The 24,850-nt window shown below is 41.5% G+C and overlaps 1 protein-coding gene across 2 annotated transcripts in view; it reads left to right on the forward strand.

Moving 5' to 3' along the window:
• The window catches only part of RAPGEF4 (Rap guanine nucleotide exchange factor 4), a 290,423-nt gene that overhangs the window by 250,537 nt on the left and 15,036 nt on the right, over positions 1-24,850 (forward strand). For both annotated transcript variants that reach the window (XM_079135070.1, XM_079135069.1), the window contains 12 exons: positions 2,380-2,517; positions 4,570-4,658; positions 5,378-5,408; positions 5,628-5,706; positions 6,886-7,032; positions 9,005-9,102; positions 15,461-15,586; positions 16,023-16,201; positions 18,923-19,013; positions 23,374-23,424; positions 24,293-24,380; positions 24,786-24,850. In XM_079135070.1, the coding sequence (XP_078991196.1) occupies positions 2,380-2,517; positions 4,570-4,658; positions 5,378-5,408; positions 5,628-5,706; positions 6,886-7,032; positions 9,005-9,102; positions 15,461-15,586; positions 16,023-16,201; positions 18,923-19,013; positions 23,374-23,424; positions 24,293-24,380; positions 24,786-24,850 (1,182 nt within the window). The remainder of the gene's footprint in view (positions 1-2,379; positions 2,518-4,569; positions 4,659-5,377; positions 5,409-5,627; positions 5,707-6,885; positions 7,033-9,004; positions 9,103-15,460; positions 15,587-16,022; positions 16,202-18,922; positions 19,014-23,373; positions 23,425-24,292; positions 24,381-24,785) is intronic.

Raw genomic sequence — 24,850 nt, forward strand, 5'->3', positions numbered from 1 at the left:
TCTCATGGTATGGAAATGTAAAAGGCAGTACCTGCCAAGACCTGATGCAATCCAGTTTTCCACGTCTTAATTCATTCTCTGTTATGATACTAGGATGCCAGAAACCAGGTAATTTATAAAGAAGAGAAGTTGATATAGCTCACAGTTCTGGAGACTGGAAGTCCACATGTGCATAGCTTCAGGTGAGGGTTTCATACTGCACTATGTGCATAAAAGCAGAAGGGCAAGCAAACATATGCAAAAAGAGGAGTGAACAAAGGAACTGACCCATTTTATAAGAACCCCCTCTAGTAAGAACTAATCTATTCCCAAGACAACTAATTCAGTCTCTCAAGAAAGACATTAACCCCTCTTAAAGGCCCCATCGCCTGTCAGTACTGCATTGAGCAATTTAACCTTAACATGAGTTTCGGTCAGGAAAAACCATGTCCAAACCACAGCACCACAAAAACACAGTACCATAAAATTGAACAAAAGAGAGCATACTTTCACATTGTTAGTGGTACTTGATTCTCTTTAGATCCACATTGCTTTAGTGTATTTGAACATAATAGCTGAGAAAGAAGTTGGAAATTATTTCTTCTCACCTCCTTATTGCACAGTGAGTACATGCAGGTCTACAGGTGCTAAATGACTCACTCAAAAATCATTTAGCTAGATGATGACATCAAAGGGACTTAAGTCCTGATCCTCCAACTCTTTGGTGAACCAGTACTATATTTCAGTCAATCAAGAATTACTTAGCCAGTATCCACTATGTCCCTGACAGTGCTGCTACCTGCCACAGAAAGCAGCCATCAAATGGGCCCAGCATTGCCATTCTTTGGGAAGAAAATCTGAGTTATGAATGCATACAAGCAAGAGACCAAAGGGTTAATCAGAAAAGAAATAATTTTCACATAAAGTGATCTTTCTTCCTTTTTTATTGTAAGCTCAGAGAGAATTGTAGCAATACAGGTTGAGCAATTTTCTTTTTTATGAATCTCGTGCTCAATTTATGAAAGCCATTTTGCAACCCATTTACATGCAGTAAACCTTTGCTTTAAGGTTCTGTCATTTACCTTGATCATGATTATTTATGGTCCTTTTAGAATAGGCCCTTTACTGGTTTAGCTCACAAGCACAGCACTGCCACAAGGCAGCTTTTGACGGTGCCTTTTAAGTCATGGTAGTGAGCTAAGACATGGCTGGTCTTGCAGTGAGCTATGAGGCTCAGAGTTGATGTGTAATGGGAACAGAACTAGCTGGAATCAGGAGTCTTGGACTCAAAACCGGTTCTGGATTCCCTCAATATAATGTCAGCATTTTATGCTCCTTTCGTGTCTGTTTGCTCACTTGTAGAAAGGAAACGACTCCATCCCAAGATTAGGAAATAGAGCTTAACTGATATACCTTGTGTGAAAGTTGCAATGTAAGTTAAAAATACTGTTTTTTAATGGATTAGTTGTCTATAATACAAACTATTATAAGTCACTGAAAAAGTAATGGTATGTCCCATCTAAAACATTTCTTGATGGCCTACTATGTTCTCCCAACTATAATGCATACAAGAATTTCAACCAAGAGCAGGACCCTTTACTCCTGGCACAGGATGAGCATTCAACCAAGTATTTATTCTGATAATGGATAAATAAAATTTCTAGAAGAAGGTCACTGTGCTTGGCACAGTATAGAATACCAGACAAATAATATGTCATCCAAGCCAGAAGGGGTTCGTAGTTAAGATAGCTAGCCATAAATGCCCAAGTTGACAATGAAGCAGGTTGTGATTCTAGACAAGAGGAGAAGGTCTGGTGTAAAGAGTGTCTGAAGCCCCCACCAGAGGCCATGTTAGCAGGCACCTGTCCTTTCCTAACATGGGTAAGTTTACCAGCCTCCAGCCTTGCTCCCCATCATGCTGTCTCTATCAGCCAGAGTCCCAGGAAGGCTAGACATCCATGTGGAAGGGTTTAAGTGCAGTGCTTGTCATGAGGGTATTAATAATGATGTGGGCAGAATTATAGGAACCATCAAGAGGTAGCCAGGTACCCAGAGACAATCAACAGCAGGTGGAATTACCACTGAAGAGGCAAAGGGCAGTGCAGAGGACAGGCAGGGAATAATAGCTACAGCTGGACACAGCTAGAATCCTGAGAACACATAGGTCCACGTGAAGCCCGATTCCTTGGGCCGTTATCAGGTCAAAGTGAGCAGGAGCTAACCAGGGTGTGTGTGCATGTGGTACAGACACTTTATGTGGGGTTTCTCTCGAGGGCCTACAGGAGGAATTCCTTCAGTCTAAAGTTGGCATCTGTCACTCTGCCTTTGCAAACAGCACAGTGGAATGAGTGTGAAATGGCTAAATGTCTTCCTTGACCCCTCCGCACTTACCATGCACAGCCTTCTCAAGGTACAGAACAGGAGAGAATGGATTATGCCCTCAACAACAAGAGACGAGTCATCCGCCTGGTTCTACAGTGGGCTGCCATGTATGGAGACCTCCTGCAAGAGGATGATGTGGCCATGGCTTTCCTGGAGGTACTCAGGGTTATTCCTTCCAAGAACACACCTTTGTCCTACGATACAGGGACCTACCCACAGGCATGGCAGCCTCCCCAGGTGGACTGTAATTGCCAGTTCTAGACTTGGTTAACATGTGCATTTGTCATAAAGGTACTATAAGTAGAGAAAGGCTTCCTGCATCATTCTGCCACTCTTAATTCAATAAGTGGTAGCACTTTAATGCAGTTCCATCTGGTCTCTTCCTCTTTGTAAATTTGGTAGAGTTGTAATCACATCAGTACCCATCATTTTGCAGGCTGCTTTTTCTTCTTCGTGTAAGGATTTTTTCATGTCAGCACAGTCTTTATGAATAAAAACTTCTAATGACCGTTCAGCAGCTATGCCACAGACATTTGTACCCATACTGTTGAATATTTACATCCTTTCCAGTTTTCAGCTTCCTAGAATCATTGTGCAGTGGATGTTTTTGTGCTAGTATGTCTGTCCTTGGTTGCTTATGTTCCTAGAGGTAGGATTACTAGACCAAATCGTAGGTGTTTTTGAGCGAGGAAGATATTTTTATTGAGGAATTACTAGAACAGGAAGTGGGAGGCAATACAGTATTTCTGAAGGCACATGTTTACTTTGTAAACCCTGCTCAGGCTCAGCTGCTCTTTCCCTTCCCATAGCTCTGGCCCCACATTACAGCATTGGCCTTGCCATTTAGTCCTGGATTACAGTAGTTGTCTCATCCATGGAGGATGTGACCCAAGACCCCCTGTGGAGGCCCAGAACCACAGATAGTACTGAACCCTATTTTTTTTTTAATTTGTTCTAATTGGTTATACATATAGTAGGAACCCTATTTCTACCATGCTTTCTTTCCTATACAACATACATATGAGAAAGTTTATAGATTGTACACAATAAAAGATGAACAACAATAATAAAATAGAACAATTATAACTATATTGTAATAAAAGTTATTTAAAACTTACAATTTTTTTTTAAATTTCTGGAACTTTCCATTTAACATTTCCAGGCTACAGTTGACAACAGGTAATAGAAACCATGGAAAGCAAAACCCTGAATAGGGTCAGGGGCAGGGGTGACTATACTCTCTCCTCCAAAACTTAGTGAGGCTCTTACTTCTATGTAGGTAAAAGACAGTGTGGTTTCTTTCAAAAATTTATGACCTCTGTGTTCTAAAATGAATTCTCCAAAAATAAATAAATAAAACAGCTCCCTCTCTTCTTAAATTCTGTCATTTGGGGTGAGGCAGGGGAAGATGTACTGTGGGAGTCCCTCAAGGCTGTGGATTAAAGTGTTTTGAAAATATAAGGAGTGGAGTGGCCTGTCCCCACGTACAGGGCCATCTTGCTGGTGAACCATAGCGGTGGTGACCCTGTGCTGTGTGGTTCTTTCTCCTGGTCTGCTGTGGAGACCATGGCTCCTGAGCAGCAGGGCACAGCTGGGGCTGCTGGGCGGCCAGCTTGGCTCCCAGGAAGTCAGCAGAATTCCCAGCTGGTGGCACAAACTCAGCATAAACTCAGTACAGTGTTGAGGCCATGCCTGCATTACCACCAACGATTAATCACACGGGCGATAAGTATTAAATAAACAACAAATAACTAAAATAACATTGAAAAATGAATGATAAAATTTCCCTGACAAACACTGAGGTTAAAAAAGTGTTCACAAAATGACCTATTCCAAAACACTGTATTACTTCAGTATTACATAAACAATTCACTTGCAGTTTTTTATTTTAATTTTTATCATGGTAAAATATACTATAAAATTCGCCATTCTAATCATTTTGAGGTAGACTATCCAATGACATTCATTTCATCCCACTTTTGTGCAGTCATCACTGCTATTTCCAAAAATTTTCTCATTTGCAATTTTGAACTGAAACTTACCGCAGTATTTTCTTTTTTCTTCCTTTTTTTCTCTAGTCCATGAAACCACCATGGTCTGGTGATATTAGTTAAGCAGATGACATAGGGACATGTCTTAATTGCTCACTACAGATGTGTGCCTCTTTTGCAGTTCTTGTTAAAAGCCTGTGACCTTTGCCAATTACAGGAGTTTTATGTGTCTGTATCAGATGATGCCCGGATGATCGCTGCCCTCAAGGAGCAACTGCCAGAGTTGGAGAAGATTGTCAAGCAAATGTAAGGAAGGGCTTGGCTTTGGGGGTGTGCTTTCAGCAAGTAAATGCCTGCCTTGCGATCAGAATACCTTCCAAAAGGTCCTTTGCCTGTAAAAAGGTTAAAGCTGGTCTTTCAATAGCCACAGTGTTCTGATTTGAGCAGAGGGGTCCAGGGCTGAGCGACAATCAGGCCAGATGAACACAAAGACTGAAACTATGATCAGCTGCCTTCTGTGCTAGAGGGCTGCTAAGAAGAAGCCTAAGAAGAAAGAGATCCTCATTTGGAAAGTCCAAGTCAATAAATGTGTATCCCTTAGGTTCAAAGCAGCAACGCCAGCAATAAAATGGTCAGTTGCATTTTAAGAAAGTTTGAGAGCAATTACTTATATGGTAAATTCACTTTCTGCTGCCAAAGCTATTGATGGCAAGTATTTGCGTACAGAAGGTTTTCACACGCTGTTACTTCAGCCGTAAATTACATATTGGAAAATGCACTACAACATAGACTTTGAAAGCTATAAATGCTGATATGTAACATCAGTTCTGCCCAGGATCTACCTGTGACGAGAGCTGGTGTCTTTGCTGTGTCTCCCATGCTTTGGTATCTTAGTGTTAAAATGAGGGAGACCCATATTGCCTCCCAAAGGTATTTTGTGATTTTATTTTCTAAATATATAAAAGGTAAAGCAATCTAAAATAATAACAATGTATTAAATAATGTGCTTTCTCTACTTCTCGTAGTTCAGAAGATGCAAAGGCTCCACAAAAGAAGGTAAGATGCATCAGTTCAGATTCTCTCCTTGTCTGTCCCCTATAGAATGATAATTTCCCATTATATGACAATGTAGAAAAGTGATATATTTTTGTAAATACAAATTATACTTGCTTCGTTTCTTAGCTCCACTTGTTTCTCGGATACCTTTCTTCTGAGTTGCTAGCATGGGCTGGTCAGTCTCTCTTATGGCACTCTCTGTGGTTATTGTTTTTATAGCACAAGGTTCTTTTGCAACAATTCAACACAGGCGATGAGAGGGCCCAGAAGCGCCAACCTGTCCGCGGCTCTGATGAGGGTGAGAATTCTCTTCCAGCTGCTGCTTGTGTAGACTATTTAGAGTCAGATTATAATCTCCTGGAATCATCTCCTTGAACCCACAGAAAAGCTGTTCTTGGAGGTGCCCTTTTGCATGCCAGTTATTTATGTTCTTGAAGTCCGTGCTGAGAGCTAAGGTGCTTGTTTATATTTCCCTGACGGACCCAGCTGCCACCTTCATGAGAAGGAAATGCAGATTATCTCAGGGCTGGGCCATCATGCTGCCTCTGGGACTAGCAGGTGGGACGGCAACTGGTCCATTGTAGATGCCTGAAAGAAAGTGGGACACCAGAGCCCTCATCAGTGGAGGGCTCCTGCCCAGGAAGAGCACTCGGGCCTGGAATGCAGCCCTCCAGGAGGTGAAGGTGCTCACATTTGTTGTTTGGTTGTCCAAGATTTCTCCAAAGAATCACAACCATAAATAATAATGATAATAAAATGTTCAAGTCACCAATGAATCTTGTAATCTAGGAGTGCCTCAAAAGAATGACAGGAGCTGGAGTTGCTTCCAGGATTTTTGTGTTCTGAAGTGAGCCCGTGAGTGCCGTATGCCTTCTGCTGTGCTAACTATCATCTGAGCTGTGTGGTCCGGCCCGAAAACAGCAAAGCAGTGAAGCAAAAGAGCAGAATATCAGCATATGCTAATGGCCTCAGGCAAAAGCAGTCCAGCTCAAGAGATGTTAATGCTGGCTCCCCCAGCCATGCTGGGTAGCAGTAATCTAATAATCAGCCCGCAATATAGCACTTCCTCTGCTGTGAAAAAGAAAGCCTGGGAGAAGGGCAAACCCAGAACATTGGCCTAAACATACCTCTCTTTTTTTTCCCATGACCTATCTGTGGGTTTTTAATAAATATCTGCTGCTTTTTAAATTGGGATTGGCAGCCATATGTGCTCCTATTCTTAGACCATAAGGTAAGGTAAGTTTCAGAAGGGCGAAGGCATAGGCATAGATGTATACAAATAAATACCACACAGCAAGGGCAGCCAGATGATTTGGGAGGACATCTTAACATTTTGCTGAAGTCTATGGTTTTCTGAAGAACTCCCAAGACCTTCCCTAGCATGTGCAAGGCCCTGGGTTCCGTCCCCAGTAATTGCCAAAAATAACCCCACGAAACTCCAAAGATCAATTCACCATATTGTTGACTATTCTTGCAGTTTTATTTAAGGTCTATTGCATGGACCACACCTACACTACCATTCGGGTACCTGTGGCTGCCTCAGTGAAGGAAGTCATCACTGCAGTTGCGGACAAACTGGGCTCTGGGGAAGGCCTGATCATAGTCAAGATGAGTTCTGGAGGAGGTAACAGCCTTAATTAGTATTTGGTGCTTTTGCAAAATGGTACATTCCACCCAAACAGAAACATTGTGGCCCAGCATGGTGGTGCATGCCTGTAATCCCAGCAGCTCAATAGGGTGAGACAGGAGGATCGCAAGTTCAAAGCCAGCCTCAGAAAGTGAGGCGCTAAGCAACTCAGTGAGACCCTGTCTCTAAATAAAATACAAAATAGGGCTGGAGATGTGGCTCAGTGGTCGAGTATCCCTGGGTTCAGTCCCCAGTACCAAAAGAAAAAAGACACCATGCATGGCCATTCCAGAGTGACCCAGAAAGATGACTTGGGGCTGTGTGTGCTCCCATGAATAACAAAAATAGTGTAGGTAAAGATGGGATGAGTGAGTGCCTAGCATCCCTTTTCTTGTAGGTACCCACTCTAAAGCAAAAAGAGAGGAAGTGATTTATCTGAGCAGCTGAAAGTACAAGCTCTGGTGTGGATGTCAGCTTGGAGTTCTTTCATTATAAACCCTAACAAAAAAAAAAAAAAAAAAAAAGCTGCAGGTCTTGGAGCCCTGTGAAACAGGGGCCCTCATAGGGAATCTAGCTCAGTGAACTGAAGGCTCCAAATTTCTCCAAGCCTGAGGTTAGAGGTGGTCCAAGACTCAAGACTCATTCCTTTCAGCTGATGATGGATGGTTTCCTCGTTAGCCACCCTCCCCCCAGGTTACCATTTCTTTCGTTGTCCTGGATCACTCTATGCTTTCCTAAAATGTCCTGTATTCATCGTCCTATGTGTATTGGCCACTTAGCATGGCTAAGACGGGACAGAATGAGTTAGACCTAGCCTGTGTCACTGAGTTGCTCCCATGCCAGGGAGGGGTGGATAGTAAATAAACAGTGATGCTCCATGCTGGCAGGAGTCTTTGGAATGGTCAGGCATGTGTAGCAAGAGGCCAAAGGGAGGGAAGGGAAGGGAAGGTTCCCTAGTAATGATTTTATAACCATGCAGGGCGGGGTCCTTCAGGAATAGGGTGAGCCATTTCTACCTTGTACCAAGGTAAAAGAGTCCCCTGATGTAGGATTTTAAAACGTATGTTGGATTTCCAAGATCTCCCCTTCCATTTCTGTCCCCGCCACACAGATCCAGATGTCTGCCCTTGTTAATCCCATCGTCACATTCTTCCTGTACCTATCCTGGCCTCTTCCTTACCTCCTTTAGGTCTTTACCAGATGTCTCACTGAGACTTCTCTCTTTCCTTGCCTTGCCTGTCTGAAATGTTTATGTCTCCCAACAGGTACTTCCTAGTCCTTCCTGGCTATATTTTGTTCCCTTGTCATTTCTCCTCTGTCGTGTTCCTTGTCTGCATCCCCCTCTATGCTGAAGATCTTCCTGGACAGAGCTGTTTTTTTCTGCATTATCTCCTTCTGTATCCCCAGTGCCCAAAGCAGTGTCTGGCATATTGCAAATACTAAATAAATATGTATTTATTAAGAGAATTGATTTTTTAAAAATGTAGCAAGAGGCTTAATCTAGTTAGTGCAAATTGCCCTACAAATTAGGGAATATGTGAAAAAAAAATACTAATACATTTTGCAGCTAAAATCATGTGGGGTTTCTGAAACCCTGTAAGTTTTCTAAAAGTGATCTTTCCATCTCCTAAGTGCTGGTCATTATTACCATCTAGAAACATAACTTGTTATATAAATGGCCAGTGCAGTTTTTATATATAATCACAGCTGTAGCACAGAACTGGGTGAATTGACCCTCAGATATTTCCACTCCTGTTGTGTGGTCATTTCTGATGGCATCCTGAGTGTCGTGTGGCTGTGTGAAAGCCGTGTCTTTTTTATTCAGTGGGTCCTTTCAGTCTTGAATTTTATGCAGTCGCTCTGCGTGTTCCCGTAATTCACAGAGCTGGCAATTTGTTGGTGTGATTAGGGCAGAGCGGCAATTCTCAGATGTATTTAATAGGCAATCTCATGCTTTTTATGTTCACAGAAAAGGTGGTGCTCAAACCTAATGATGTTTCGGTATTTACGACGCTCACCATTAATGGACGCCTGTTTGCTTGCCCGCGAGAGCAATTCGATTCCCTGGTAGGTGTGGATGGCTTCCTTGGAGCCACATCTGCAATCAGAAAAGCCTGTCTGGAGCTTCATTTTACAGTCATGTTGAACCTGGGTGCTAAAATATCTCGAAGGCTACTCGGTTTGTTCTGTACTGAGGCCTGTTGGGAAAGCCTCAGGTCTTCGCTTGCCATACACTCAGCTTTAGATTTTCTTTTGTGGAAATTAGCACTGCTACAGAGGCAGAATGCAGCTTTCTGTACTCTTCATTGTCATTCACTTCATTGAAATGTCCCCAATTTAGATATGAATATAAAATCCTAATATTTAGACCAGGATGGAAATAATCTTTTTAAATTTTTTTATTTGTTCTAATTAGTTATGCATGACAGTAGAATACATTTATGCACTTTGATATATCATTCATAAATGGGGTATAATTTCTCATTTTTCTGATTGTATCTGTTGTATAATCACATTGGTCATGCAATCATAAATGTACATAAGGTAATAATGTCTGTCTCATTCTTCTATCCTTCCTATCCCCATATCCCCCCCTCTTCACTCCAGTCCATCTAATCTAAAGTAACTCTATTCTTCCCTTGCGCCATCCCGCCTCATGTTGAAGTAGCATCCGCATATCAGAGGAAACATTCAGCCTTTGGTTTTTTGGAACTGGCTTATTTTGCTTAGCATGATATTCTCCAGCTCCATCCGTTTATTGGCAAATATCATAATTTCATTCTTCCTTAAAGCTGAGTAATATTCCATCAAATATATGTGCCACATTTTCTTTATTCATTGATCTATTGATGGGCACCTAGACTGGTTCCATAGTTTAGCTATTGTGAACTGAGCCTCCATAAACATTTGGCCGCATCACTGTAGTATGCTGATTTAAGTCAGCATACTGGAGGAGTGGGATAGCTGGGTCAAATGGTGGTTCATTCCAAGTTTTCTGAGGAATCTCCATACTGCTTTCCAGAGTGGTTGCTTCAGTTTTCAGTCCTACCAGCAATGCATGACATCCTCAATACATCCTCAACAAAATTTATTATTGCCTGTATTCTTTGATGATTGCCATTCTGACTAGAATGAGATGAAATCCTAGAGTAGTTTTGATTTGCATTTCTCTAATTGCTAGAGATGTTGAACATTTTTTCATATATTTGTTGATCAATTGTATTTCTTCTGTGAAGTGTCTGTTCCTTAGCCCATCTATTGATTGGGTTATTTGGTTTTTTTGGTGTTAAGTTTTTTGAGATCTTTATCTATCCTAGAGATTAATGCTTTATCTGAGGTGCATGTGATAAAGATTTTCTCCCAATCTGTAAGCTCTCTCTTCACATTATTAATTATTTCTTTTGCTGAGAAGAAGCTTTTTAGTTTTAATCCATTCCATTTATTGATTCTTGATTGTACTTCATGCACTTTAGGGGTCTTGTTAAGGAAGTCAGATCCTAGGCTGACGTGAAGATTTGGGCCTACTTTTTCTTCTAGTAGGTGCAGGGTCTTTGTTCTAGAACCTAAGTCTTTGATCCTCTTTAGTTGAGTTTCGTGCAGGGTGAGGGATAGAGGTTTAATTTCATTTTGTTTCATGTGACTTTCCATTTTTCCTAGCACCATTTATTGAATAGGCTATCTTTTTGGCACTAAAACAGGCACATAGACCAGTGGTACAGAATAGAAGACAAAGAGACAAACCCACACAAATACAGTTATCTCATACTAGACAAAGTGCCAAAAATATTCACTGGAGAAAAGATAGCCTATTCAGCAAACGGTGCTGAGAAAAATGGAAATAACCTTTTTTAAGTGCAAAATATTTATACTTGTGAGACTTAGATTGCCTCTTAGGGGGATATAGAAATGCACTGTGGCAAAGCCACCTTCTACCTAAGAGAAATGCTCTTTCCTGGAAGCGTTCTCTCTGCCTTGTAAAGGGAATGCCAGAGGCCAGAGCCCTTCTCTAAGTCTCTAAAATGTTTGTTCCCAGCCACACATAACTTTCCATGAATAAAGGATGTGTTCATTTCTATTTATCCTATAAAAATTAGGCATGGGAATGAGTAGCTGTTAAAATATCTTAAAAAGTCGATAGGAACAGTTCAGAGAGTAGAGAAACTAGTTTTCTCAACTTTGGACACACAGAGCTTTCCCCTCTAAGGAAAGGACAACATGAGAGATAAACTATGTGGAATTTGGGGGAGACAGTTTAATTCCCTAAACAGTGCACAAATAGGTTTCAAGTTTAACCAAATCAGCTTTCTAGGTAACTAAAGATCCTCGGGCTGGTGGTGTAGTTCAGTGGCAGAGCATTTGCTTAGCATGTGTGAGTCTCTGGGTTCAATCCCCAGCACCAAAAAAAGAAAAAAAAAAAAATAAATTCCCCCCTTGGACTTTTAGTGATTATTTTTCCTGATTGAGATCCAGATTTCTGATTTGGGGAGTCATTTTTATAGTGTCATGTGTTTCTTTGGAGAATAACTTCACAAACATGGGATTTATCCTTCCCAGCCCTTAATGACCACTCCACTGTTCCTCAGCCACCAGCACCAGAAGATCAGAATCAGATCATAGTGCTTTTCCTCTGCATTCATTGCTTTTTAATAAATATCTCCCAGCACTGAGGGATAGAAAAAAATCTCACAAATGAGTTCCTGGAAATGAAAGCCATAAAAACCTGCTCTGGCTGAAGCCCTATGGAAGGTGCTGTGTGACATGTTTACCACGCAGCACATAGGGGCCTTTCTTGCCAACTGGTTCTTGGCCACAGTGACAAACAACGTGGGGGATAGATGGATGTGTGGACTGTCTCCAGCTCTCTGTGGGGCAGATACTAAACTTTTTAAGCTTCTGTTTATTTGCACACAATCCTGCAGCCTTCCAAGTTCTTAGTTCTTGCTTATTTTCCATTTTAAGGCCTGAGTAGTTGAAAGGAATTCACTTTGCAACAAGCATCCTGGACAGGAACTTCTTTGCCGTGGGTGCTCTGCCATTTGCCACACTCACAGTAGTGAACCTTACCGGCCACCCCACCATAGCCGTGGAGTTCCTTTTCTGGCTTGCTGAGGTTTTCCTGGGAGGACAGTATTTCTAGGAAGGTCGTGCAGAGGATGACTCTGCAGTATATAGTATGTCATCCAAACCCTTTGATCTATCAACACACACTTATAAAGTGTCTACTTCTGTGCTCGGGGCTGTGCTAGCTTCCGTGTCCAACAGGATGAGTGCCCTAGCACTACTGTCCTTAGGACAGTTAACAGCCAGATGAGGAAAAGGAGACTCACCCATGCAACCTGAAGAGAACAAGTGTTAGTGTTAAACTGTGTTATCTATAATTAATAAGGGTACCAGCATTTAGCCTAGTGGTTCAGGGTTTGGATTCTCTCTGGAGTTTTCCTTTCTTGACTTTTTATTTAAGTATAAATGTTAGTACAAAGCAGATTATAATAAATCCCATTATACTGTAATTCAGCTCTACTTTTATCCATTCACTGGTTCCTTATAGTACCAACTATATCATCACAGCCATTGTGGATGATTCTGGCTCTGGGATGGTCTCAAAGACAACTGGGTCAGGTACCTTAAAGAGCTCACAGTGTAACCAGTGGGAAGCTGATGTAGAAAATGTCACTGCAGAACTCTCCACAGATGATGTGTGAGCGTGTGGGGAAGCGAGCGCCCAGTGAAACTTCCTTAGCCACTTCTTTGCTACTGACAATTAACACATCCTTTTGATGTCATAATTTCCTCCTCTGGAAAACAGAAAGATAGCAATGCTATTCTTCCAATCACTGCTTTTCAGCCTTAGCAAAGAAGCATCTCTCAAAAATAGTCAGGGGACAATGGGAGCTGTCTGGGTGGGGAGTTTTCAGGTGTCTGTGCTGTGCGGACCCTGACAGAAGCTCTGCTGTGCCTCATGTGTGGGAAATTTCCACAGGAATCTCTACCAAAAAAAAAAAAAAAAAGGCCCATTGAGATGCTTCCTATGGAGCCCAGGGTCAGCATGAAGATCCCCCACTCCTGAGAGAGAAGCAGCTTGCTGCTTGGAGCACCTTGTCAGTGAGCGTGGAAGAAAGGGGTCAGCTCATTTTTGCCAAGGAAGAGGGCGACTTGGTGGGACCTGCCCACTCAAATCAAAGTGGAGAGTCTACAGGACTTTCTATTACTCTGTGAAGGGAGACAGGATGACAGACCAGCATCCATGACTAAAAGACCTTGGCATCTTTCTTAATATTGTAATCTTCTTGGAAGATGTTGGGTTAATTTATCCCCTCCATAAAGCCTCAAGTAGAACCAACAGGCAGCCAGGTAGACTAGTCTCTGCAATCTCAAGGAGAGGGCAAGCCCAAAGTGTGGGTGCTGTACAGAGGAGCAGAGGGCCTGAGTTCACACAGCACTGCTGGAGGGAAGAACCAGTCTCACCAGTCCTAAGGCCTGGAATTTAAACTCTTTCCTGTTGTTTCTACCTAAGGCCTCCTCCAGTTGGGGCCATTCTCCTCATTGGCTTCCAGGAATTAGTTTTCCTTCAGTTTCCAGTTATATTTTCCTGCCTTCCTGTTCTCTGTCCCCTGCATAGAGTGAGTCTTGCACAACTCTCCAGGTGTTGTGCAATCACACTTTCCTGAACATTACTACTGCCGTAGCACTTCTAGAAAGTGAACTAATCCAGGAGGGGGACCTCCTCTCTGCCAGTCACTGTTTGTTTACATATTGCGCTTAAATCATTCCCACCTAAGTCTCTTAAGAAGCCTAGGGATTCTGACCCCAATTTACCAACTAAGGAATTATGACTCCAATTTACTAGAGGTAGTAACAGTCAAGAGATTAAGGGATCAGTCCAAGTCTCTGTAGTTACAGTGGGGTTTATGTTCAGTCAGTCACTCTCTAAAGCCGACATTAACCTGGTCTATGATCTAGTCTATGACAATGTCCAAACTCCTAATCCATTTCTCAAAGACTTTCTAAAAACTGTTCAAGTTGTCCATCTGGTCCTCCTGTGCTCTGCTTCTGCCAAGCAAGTCCCCCTCCTCCATGCCTTCCTTGCCACCCTTCATCCTATAGTGGACCATCCCAAATGCTCAGGGAAAAGCTTGCTCTTCTGATCCACCAGAATGGGTCTGCTACATCTTTTAAAGCCCAGCTTCTTTCTCCAAGAACCTTTTCAAGCCACACATTCATTTCAAATATTCAGTAACTTTAAAAGTCTCATTCATGTTCCTCCACCTGTTTCTCTCTGTACCTGGGAGTTGTGTGTGTGTTTGTATTTCTGTTTCTTTAGATGTGGAAATGAAGCCCAGCAGCTGAGGGTACCCGTGTGCCATGCTGCATTTGCTAGTCAGGACTGAATCTTTTACACTGCGATTTGATTGATGTTCTCTTAGGCTGTAGCCTTTTAAATGCAGGGACCACCTACCTACTGAGCATTTAATTTCTTTAGTGCCAGAGAGTATTTATAGAATATAGTGTTTATGGTGCTAATGATGAAGATGATGAAACTTATATAATATCAGTACTTCTGACATGAATGTTGAATATACAAATATGGTTAGCATCATATTTGGAAATATTCTTTCACTTTTGTTATTTTGCAATGTATCTATTACCTCTTTCACATATAGATATTAATGCATTATATGTACATTTCTTTTGTCTCTGTATCCTTTGTCTTACTAAGGAAAAGCACTTTAGATCATTTCTCACAAAAGAAAACTGAGATAAGTAAGTAGATGGAAATTTTTGACTGAGGGTCTTCCAGAAAGTAGCAGTTTGGTCTGTTGCTATCTAGCCCTGAACAGCACAACCCTGTGAATATCATTCTCAGCCCTGCAAATACCAGGGGGTAGAGAAATGGGACATCGAAGGTGACCTCAGCTCCCAGCACTCTCCACCTCGCTGTCCTCAGGCAGTGTGTTAAAGATGGAAACACAGCAACGTGACCAGTCACCAGCAGCAATAGGGAGCACTGTGGATAAATGTCTGAAATTGCCATAGCAGATCCTTGTTGTATCAGCTTCGGTGGGAAATAGGAGGGAGAAAGTCTCCCAAAACCTCATCTATCTTTACTAGGGAAAGGGGAGAGTTTCCAGGAACTTCCCGGACCCAGCAACAAGAGAACCTCTTCAAGTCATCTTTCACTGAATCTTATTTGCCAGGGTTCACATTTGTCAGTCGTGAAATGACTTATAATGATGGTGATGACCATAGAGACAACACCAAAGCAAGTAGCATTAAGAGTAGTGGCATCTTTCTCTTGAGTAAAAATTTCAAGATATTCCTGGAAACATCTCCAGAATCCTTTCCCCTCAAAAAGCCCTGAAAGCATTCAGTACTACGCTTTTGTCCATTTTAAGATTCTGAGATAGTTTTGCACTATTATCCACAGACTCCCTTACCAGAACAAGAAGGTCCAACTGTTGGAACAGTGGGAACTTTTGAACTGATGAGCTCCAAAGATTTAGCCTACCAGATGACAATTTATGATTGGGAACTCTTCAACTGTGTGCATGAGGTAAGGTGCCCAAGTGGGGACATTAATAGATGCAATAGTGACTCTGAATGAAGCCCATTGGCCTAGCTCAACTCTGTGTGTTAATGTGTGTTGCCATATGGAATCCACATGACAGTTTTTTTTTTTTTTTTTTTTTGGCCATATTGTGTTTATAAATAATGCCTGTTATGAAGTCTTTAAGTATTGAAGAAAAATTTTTTATGGTGCTGTGTTTTGTATGCTGTGTCTTCCTGAGTCTATTAAGCCAGTAACACCTAGTTCATGTTCATGTACTTAACAAACCTCATGGAAGCCCTTCAGATTTGCAGGACATTTCACATCCCAGTCAGTGATTGGATTCACATTTGCTGACCGATAGAACAAATTGGAGAAGCCAGGCTGACTGGTGTTTTGATTTAAAAACAAATAAGTGAAATTGTTTTCCTTTCTGTTCTAGCTGGAGCTAATCTATCACACATTTGGAAGGCATAATTTTAAAAAGACCACAGCAAACTTGGATTTGTTCCTGAGGAGGTTTAATGAAATTCAGTTTTGGGTTGTCACTGAGATTTGCCTTTGTTCCCAACTCAGCAAACGTGTTCAGCTCTTAAAAAAATTTATTAAGATCGCAGCCCAGTAAGTATTATTAACTTGGGAAGAGAGCAAAACCTCTGAGCCATGGTTTTATTTGTTTTCTCTTAGACTACACCTTGAAAAAGAAAAGCAGAACATAGGAACCACTTGTGCCCAAGGACCAGCCATTAGGGGTTCACAAATAACTGAATTTTTGTAAAAAAAAAATTTATAATATTTGACCTCCCTATATAAATTAGAATTGTATAGCACTAATACTGGAGTCAAAACCATGACCTTTTTTTTTTTTTTTTTTTTTTCTTTGCTCTGAACTACTCAGAATTTTTTTTTTATCTCCTTCGGTTCTTCCAAAGTTCCTTTGCCCAAAGTCCTTTAAGAGGCTCTTGAAGTCAATGTCCAGAATGACACATTTTCACCAGGAGAGGGCAGTGGAGCATGCTGGTACAACAGCATATCCAGCTCAGCTAGAATAAAATCAGTAAAATGCATGAAAGCGAGCTAACCTGGTTCAAGAAAGTCATCTCCATAAACATCAGAAAAAGCGAACATCTTATAAATATTCTATTTAACAGCACTTCGTGGGAAACAATTTATTTACCGCAGGGGCCAGTTAGATTTCTCCCTGACATGAATTTAATCTTCCCTTGCTATTTAGATATGCCTGACAACCTCCTGTTTACTTCCATGTTTTTGGTATCACCACAGTGCTAAAAATAAAAAGCTAAATGTGGCCTGTGGCTGTGAGACTCCTCTCCTTTCTAAAAGCAGAGAGAACGCAGGCACGGGGAGGTTGGGAGAGCAAATGACCCAAGCCAGGCAATTTTCTTGAGCCAAACAGTTGAGATCCCATACGGTGTCTGATTCCCAGGGCTAAACAAAGAAATAAAGGCTGCTCGATATTTTATCGACTGCAGCTTGCCAAATGCCTTTGAATTATTTTGCCAGAAATTCAAGGGTTTGACAAAACACCAGATCCCTTGGATTCAAATTCTGCTATCTCTTCATTTGGAAAAACTGGCTGTTTGAAGAAAAAGATTTGGTAAAACGTTGCATATAAATTTCTGGTTCAGAGTGTAGCCACACACCCCAGGAGCATGAACAGCCTCCTTGCAAAGAACAAATGCCTTCACGTGTTTGGAATGAGTGGATTATGGAAACTGTGACAATGTGTGCTTTCCCATCAGGAGGAGCACATTCTCTCTCACCTCAGCCTGGCAGTGTCAAATGCAGAAGACAGAGTCGGTCTATATCCAACTGTGGGGAGGCAGAAAATTGGGGCTCAATCCTGTTATTTTACAGAGGCAACTTAGAAGAGCCCCTCAAAAAACCCAAGAATCTTTTTTTTACATGATTTTGTCTTTATTACCCTGTTTCCTTCTGATTGTGAGTGAGTAGGTGGACCTGGCCTTCAGTATACATTGGCTCGTATTACTTAAACTGTTATAAAGCTCAGTCCTGAGCTTGCTGTCCTATAATGGAGCTGTCCGCAGCCCAGTTGGAGAAGATTGTAGACTTTCATTGCTCCAAGGTCTGCTCCAAAAGGAAACTGAGGTGTGGAGAAATCTTTGTGACATACGTTGGGTGATGAAGCTCCTTGGTAACGGAGCAGTCATGACAGGTCTACAGCCCAGCATTGATTCTTTCAAGATCACAGACACAAGACAAAGGCAAATACAATTGATTACACTCTGCTTTCAGCCCTGGTGTCTCCTAAATAACTTTCAGCCCCTGATTTGGAAGCCACTGCCTCAGCACCTTGAGACCTTCTGGTCTTCTCATGAAGCAGACGCGTTCTAGCTGCTCTGGAATGTTCGTTCCCATTCCCACTCAGACCATTGAAGAATTATTGTTGCTAACTTTCCAAGGAGAAACTGGGTAGCAAATGCAATCATTTAACTTGCCTTTTACAAAAATGTTCATCCAAACAGGATCTAACCAGGAAATAGGCAACTTAGATAACCATATTGGTTTGAGGTGAAGGTTTTGTGCTTATTGCAAAATGAATTATTTCCCTTTTCAGGGACCTCATATGAAGAAGCTGGGATTCCTTTTTTTTTTATAATTAAATGAAGTACCTGGGATAGACATCACTATAAGGATTTCTGGATTTGTTCCACATGTTTCCTTCATAAAGGCTAATAGTATCACAAGTACAGATTCAAAATGCTCAACTTCTTTGATGTCAGGAAAACACACAGAAGAAAAAAGTTTACCTGTCATCAATTGTTTAGGTCACTTCTCACATTCACACTTCTGAGACTTATTCCTTTGGGATCATGCCTCAAAACTTTTCAACACATTAGAAGTATTTTCATGGCAGGTGGAAGCCAGGTGGCTGCAGCATTATGGCTTCTTAGCCCCACTCCAGCTGCCAGGGGAGGGTGTCCACCTTCAGGCTAACGGTCTGGAAGTCTCCAAGGACATTTTGCTTTTTTGCTTTGTGACCCATGGGATGTTTCCCTCAGGTCCATCATGGTGTTTAGCAAATTTGGAATTATAACAACCTCGGTGGGGAAGTGTCTTCAAATTACTTCTCAAAACTCCTCCCTCAATGGCCCAAACCGTCAGCTTCCTAAAATGACAGGGAGAAATCCAACAGCAGGACGCAGTTGCCCAAGTGGAACTTGCAAAGTGCACCAAATCTATCATTGCTCATTTGCATAAAGGAGTCCTAAGGAATATTGATGACTATCAGAAAATAGAACTCTAGTTTTTTTTAATCTCAGTGGCATTTTACTCAAACTCATCCTTTTTGTTTTTCAGCTGTAAGGAATATAGAAATCTGAATTCCTTTTTTGCCATCGTCATGGGACTAAGTAATGTTGCTGTTAGTCGCTTGGCACTAACATGGGAGGTAAGCTTCAGCTGAGACTCAGCTGTGACTTTTGCCTTAAGAATAAAAACACAAGCTCACCAGTGGACTTTTTTCTAGAAATATCACTCAGTCTGGTATAGCAATGTAAAAGGTGGGACATTTGGAGGGAGATGACTTGTCTCCTTTTTCCAGTTGCATCAGAATGAGAATTTTAAAAGAAACTGTCCTTTTCTGGGTGGGAGGGGGCATGGGGGAATCTCAGCTTCCTGATCTACACAATGTAAATAACAGTAAGCCCAGTTCATAGATATAACATGAAGGAATACCATTTGCTTGAAGGACTGCAAAGGTTTTTGCAGTAGATTCCGTTGTTCTCTGAAATGTCTGCTTATTGCTTTTGTACCAAATCTTACCTATGATTGAAGGAAGACAGAAGATCCATTTTCCCAAGTCATCATTTTGCTGCTGGGAGAAACAGCCCAGAGGCCAACTGCTTAGAGCAGCTGAGTACTAAGTGTCTCTTAACCACCTGGCAGACTTCTCTCTCCGTAGAGGAGCAACAGTTGGCTAGGATTCTGTTTGGGGCAAAAGTTATGCAGGTGTGCCATGAATTTCTATAACGAACAGGATGAGTGGTTTGTTGGTATTTTACTATTCAAGCTCAAAAACATCTACATTTATCATTAGCTTAGTGCTCAAAATGTGCTTGACCTCTTACATATGGCATACAGTTGAAGAAATACTTATCTCCAATAGAACATACACACAAAAATAGATTCTTGCTAAAAATAAAAAAAGTATGTGAGACACAAAAAAGAGGGCAAGGAGTCTGCAATAGACTCAATTTGCAATGATGCTTAAAGACAGCTGTCTGTATCTCTAAATGTTTCCTTTGAAATTATTTTTCTCCTCATTTTCCTCTTGAAACTATTTTCTTTCTCTGTCCCTCCTAAATGTTTCCATTGTTTATAGGGCAGGTCCTCACAAGTCCTTCTGTCTTGGGTTTCTCTTAAAATTCCAGGCAGATGCAGCACACAGCAGCTCATGCCCTGAATATAGGAATGAGGGAATTGGTGAGGCCTGCATGCCACGCAGCTGTATCGTCTTCCAGCTAGCAAAAGGACGGAGTTAGAGCTGCCAACACATCTAAGCGATGAAGCCATTGTGCAACACCCGTCTTATAGCCCAAGGCTCTTGGGATCTTTAGAGACCTAGGGTTCCCCTCAGATAGTCTGCTCTCCCCAGCCTGCTTCGCCCAACCTGCTTCCAGCTTCTAATCCCTGCAAGGAGTCCAAAGGAGTTGATTGGGAAAAATAAAGAGGCATAAAGCCTCATGGGGGTCCAGAGGCCTGGTGGAAGTGCCGCATAATAGCAGTCAGAGAGTAAAACCATAGCGTGTGGGAAACACTAACTGAGTCCCTCTCCTGCTCCAAAAAGAAAAATCAGAGGCCTCTGGGGAGGGTGCAGCCAGCAAAAGAACAGAACTAATTGGCCAGTCCATGGTCGGCAAAAGGAGATAGCTAATTGGCTAGTCCTGTAGTTTCCACCAGGGATAGGAGAACTATGCATCTCTGAGCTTCTATTTTCATCATTGTATGTCACTGACAAGAGAAGATAAGGCTTTCATCATTCATAAACCTTTCTTTTTAAGGTGAAATGTGATTGTGTAGTCCTATAGGAAGAGCTTTCATTCATGAGCATCTTTGATTTGGGTTTATCTCCCTGTATTTTGTGAGAATGTCCCAAGGGCTTCCCAGACAACTCTAGTGCATATCTGATGGCCATGCTAGCAATGTGAGGAGCAGCCCCGCACCCCAAGGAGCTTTAGAACACATGCAGAACAGTTGAAGAACAGCACAGAGAGTAGAGCTAAGCCACATGGCAAAGGGAAGGGAGGGGGTCACAGCAGACAGCAAAGAGAGTTGAGATGAAGCCAGTGAGATGATCGTCTAGAGTGGTGTCACAGCCTGGGCTTTATTGACGCTCTGAGCAGGACATACCTTTGTCATGGAGCACTGTTCTATATAACGTATGACGCTTTGCAGTCTCCCTGGCCTCTACCCAACCTATTTCAATAACACTTCTCACCCCAGTTGTGACAACAAAAGTTGTAAACGTTACTAAAGGTCCCCTGTGTTGGCAAAATTGCCCCTGTAGAGACACCGCTCTTGAAGCTCAGAGTGTAGATAATAGTATTGAAAATCCACAAAATGTTATATTAGCATGTCCTACAGCCTTGGACTCAAGTCAGCTAACTAAACCAATAGGATAAGAATGACAGCGGTCTAACCCAAAATGGACTATACACAGACATTTGGGTCTAATCAGAAAAGGTTTTCTTGTTTTTTGGTTTCTTTCTTTTTTTTTTTTTTGGTACAGGGGATTAAACCCAGAAGTGCTTAACCACTGAGCCACATCCCACCCGTTTTTATATTTTATTGAAAGATAGGTTCTCACTAAGTTGCTTAGGGCCTTGCTAAGAGGCTGACTTTGCACTCACGATCCTCCTGCCTCAACCTACCGAGTCTCTGGGATTACCAGAATGCACCACTGCACCTGGCAAAAAGGTCTAATTTTAGGAATGTCCCAATCACTCCACCTGGTGATTGGGATACTTAGCACAGATCCCAGCCCCTCTGTGCCCACAAAGTTTGCAGCCCTCTGAGGAGCCCAAGCAAGGTCATCAGGTTTTCCTGAAACCAAACTTAAATAGTGGTACCAGGAAAATGAGTTTGAACTGTATGAAACAAAATAAGATTTTTATAGGTGTTTAAGTGGGAATATAACCAACTGATTTGGACACAAGAGAGGAAGAGGAAGAGGAACTTTCTGAGGATTGCGGAGGCCTGATTGGTGAATCAGTTTTGAAGGTAGACTTCGCTGGGCAGGGCAGAACTGAGTCAGGAATCTCTGGGCCCAGGATTTATCCATGCTTCCCGTCTCAGGATGGGGAACATGTCAGGCTGCTCCATCTTGGTCTGGCCCTGTTCAAAGACAAAAGTCCAGCTTTACTAAAAACCCAGGACCCAAGCAAAGTGGGAGCCAATGAACTAAAAAAGATGATCCAGTGTTGTACTGGTTAGATCTGCAGGTGCATAAGTGGTATGAGTCATGTGCCAACCAATAAATAGGAGGAATCAACATGTTTATAGCTATCAAATTTTATAGCAAAGCAGAGAAATCGCATGGAAAAAATGTCTATGTGGAAAAGCATAGAGCATAGAAGAGATAAGATAGGAGAGAGATGATGTGAATCCCAGAGGCACTGATGACAATCAGCTGCATGACTTTGGCCCGTCATCTGAATGTGAGTCTTAGTTTCTTCCACCTGTAAAACATAGGCTTAAGCTATTCAGATGAATATTTACTGAGCACCTTCTAAGTAGCCTGTAGTCTTCTAGGCACTGAGGGACTAGCAGTAAACAAAACTGGTAAAGGCCCTGAAGCTTGCTTGGTAAAGGAGGAGGGCTGAGCAGTTTCTAAAGCTTTTTGGATCCTAATATTCTCTGGTCTAAATTTCTGAGTGTGAGAATCAGAGAGTTTCAAAAAGGGAATGAAGGTTCCAGGTCACTTATATGAATCTGGGAATCATTATGAATGATTCAGTTTCATTCAGTTCAGAAAATATTATATGAATCATTCAGTTCAGAAAATATTATAGAAGTATGTTGGACACAGTGGTGCATTTCTGTAATCCTAGCAACTCAGGAGGCTAAAGCAGGAGGATTGCAAGTTTGAGACCAGCCTCAGCAACTTAGCAAGGCCCTATGCAACTTAGCAAAACCCTGTCTCAAAAATTAAAAAGGACTGGGAAATGTGGCTCAGTGGAAAGTACCTCCTGGTTTAATCCCCAGTGTGTGTGTGTGTATATACACACACATTATATATATGTATACACATTATATATATGTATATATGTATACACATTACATGTATATATGTATATATTATATGTATATATAATGCATATATATACACATTATATATGTATATATATGTATATATTATATGTATATATAATGCATATATATACATTATATATGTATATATGTATACATATATACATGTATGTGTATATATACATATACATATATATGTATATATGTATGTGTGTGTATACACACACACACACACACACAAGCAATAAAAGCAGTAAGACTAAATAAAGCATTTGTAGTTACTTTTAGTTCAACTAGATTAATGCCTTGAAAAGGCAAGTCCTCTATATTCCACGAGATTGTTCTCAAATGACAGGAGAGATCATAAACTGGCCTGTCTCAGAGATGTTTGATTAAGAACCAAAAGAAATACATTTCCCCCACCTAGTAATGGTAACACATGATACGTATCTAGATATTGAATCTGACATATGCATGTGGCATTTTCATTTCATTAACAGAAACTTCCAAGCAAGTTCAAGAAGTTCTATGCAGAGTTTGAAAGTTTAATGGTAAGTGACAGTGGCTGCTTTATTCTGTTCACTGTCTGCATTAATCCAATTTCTGATTAACTGAATTGAAGTTCTCATTTCGGAAATTTTATCTGTCCTTGTATGACTTTAAGAAGTTTATGATCCCTTTTAGTGCTGCTAAAACAAGCATGTCTGACTAATGAATGGCACCCTCAGGAACTAACTTAAGGAGGACTTATGTCCCACATAAGGTCAATTTGTGTAACTAAGAAAAGCAGTATAATGGGGTCCTTCCATCCAGCTCAGGTTGGCTATGGATTGGAAGCTGCATATCTCTTGACTTGCCAAAATTATTTTTCCCCATTGGCTGGGAGGTGTTAACAGACAGAAAAAAGAGTGAGTGGGACTTGCTAGGAGCCTTGGGGTGATTTCAGAGGGCACATCAGGACCCGCAGGCAGGGAAGCAGGGAGAGGCAGCCATGAGCCAACCTTTCAGGAAGGAGGTGCGCTTCTGGGGAAGGGACTCTGGTTTCATATTTACTTTTGAAGGAATCTCTCCCCTTCGCACCTCATTAGGCAAATCATTCCTTCAAAGCAGAATGGAAACAGAAAGCAAAAATATCATCATGCCATATGTGAAGTTGTTTTAAAACAGAAACCAATTTCTTTAACTAAGTCTACCTTTTTTTTTTTTTTTTTTTTTTTTTTGGGTGCTGGGGATCAAACTCAGGGCCTTGTGCTTACAAGGCAAGCACTCTACCGACTGAGCTATTTCCCCAGCCCCTACCTTTCTTTTGTAGCTACATTTGATTCAAAAATACCCAATTGTGGGGTGCCTGGTGGGCTAGGAGGTAAAAGGGGGTGTTGTATATTTCACTTGTTGACCAGAATCTCTTTGTCCCCTAAGGACCCTTCAAGAAACCACAGGGCTTATAGGCTGACAGCAGCTAAGCTGGAGCCCCCTCTCATCCCCTTCATGCCTCTGCTCATTAAAGGTAATCCTAAAAACTGTGCAGACCAGGAGTGGTGAGCCCTGGGGGAAGAAAGACAAGCAACACCTGATCAAATCCATCTCTTGGGGAAGTGAGATCCCCTGCTTCCACCTCTTTGTCATTTCCTCTGAGCCTTGACTTTCAGAAGGGGTTGGAAGATGATTGGAAGAGTAGGGATCTATGATTTGGAAGTCTTGTTAGTGAAATAGAAGGTTAGTTTAGAAATTTTACTAATTTCAAGTAAAGTGATTTAGAAAGTTAAACACCTAACATAAAAGGAACTATTATCAGCCCTTTTCTGCAGCAGTGTTATGCAAATCCACCTGCATAATCTAATGGTGCTATTGTACTTTCTTAGTATGACATATTTCGGTTAGTGATTAGAATGTGGCTTTTATTTCTTTACAGATATGACATTTACTCATGAGGGGAACAAGACGTTCATTGACAATCTAGTAAACTTTGAAAAAATG

This window comes from Sciurus vulgaris (assembly GCF_902686455.1).
Source record: "Sciurus vulgaris genome assembly, chromosome: 3".
In the NCBI taxonomy this organism is placed as follows: domain Eukaryota; kingdom Metazoa; phylum Chordata; class Mammalia; order Rodentia; family Sciuridae; genus Sciurus; species Sciurus vulgaris.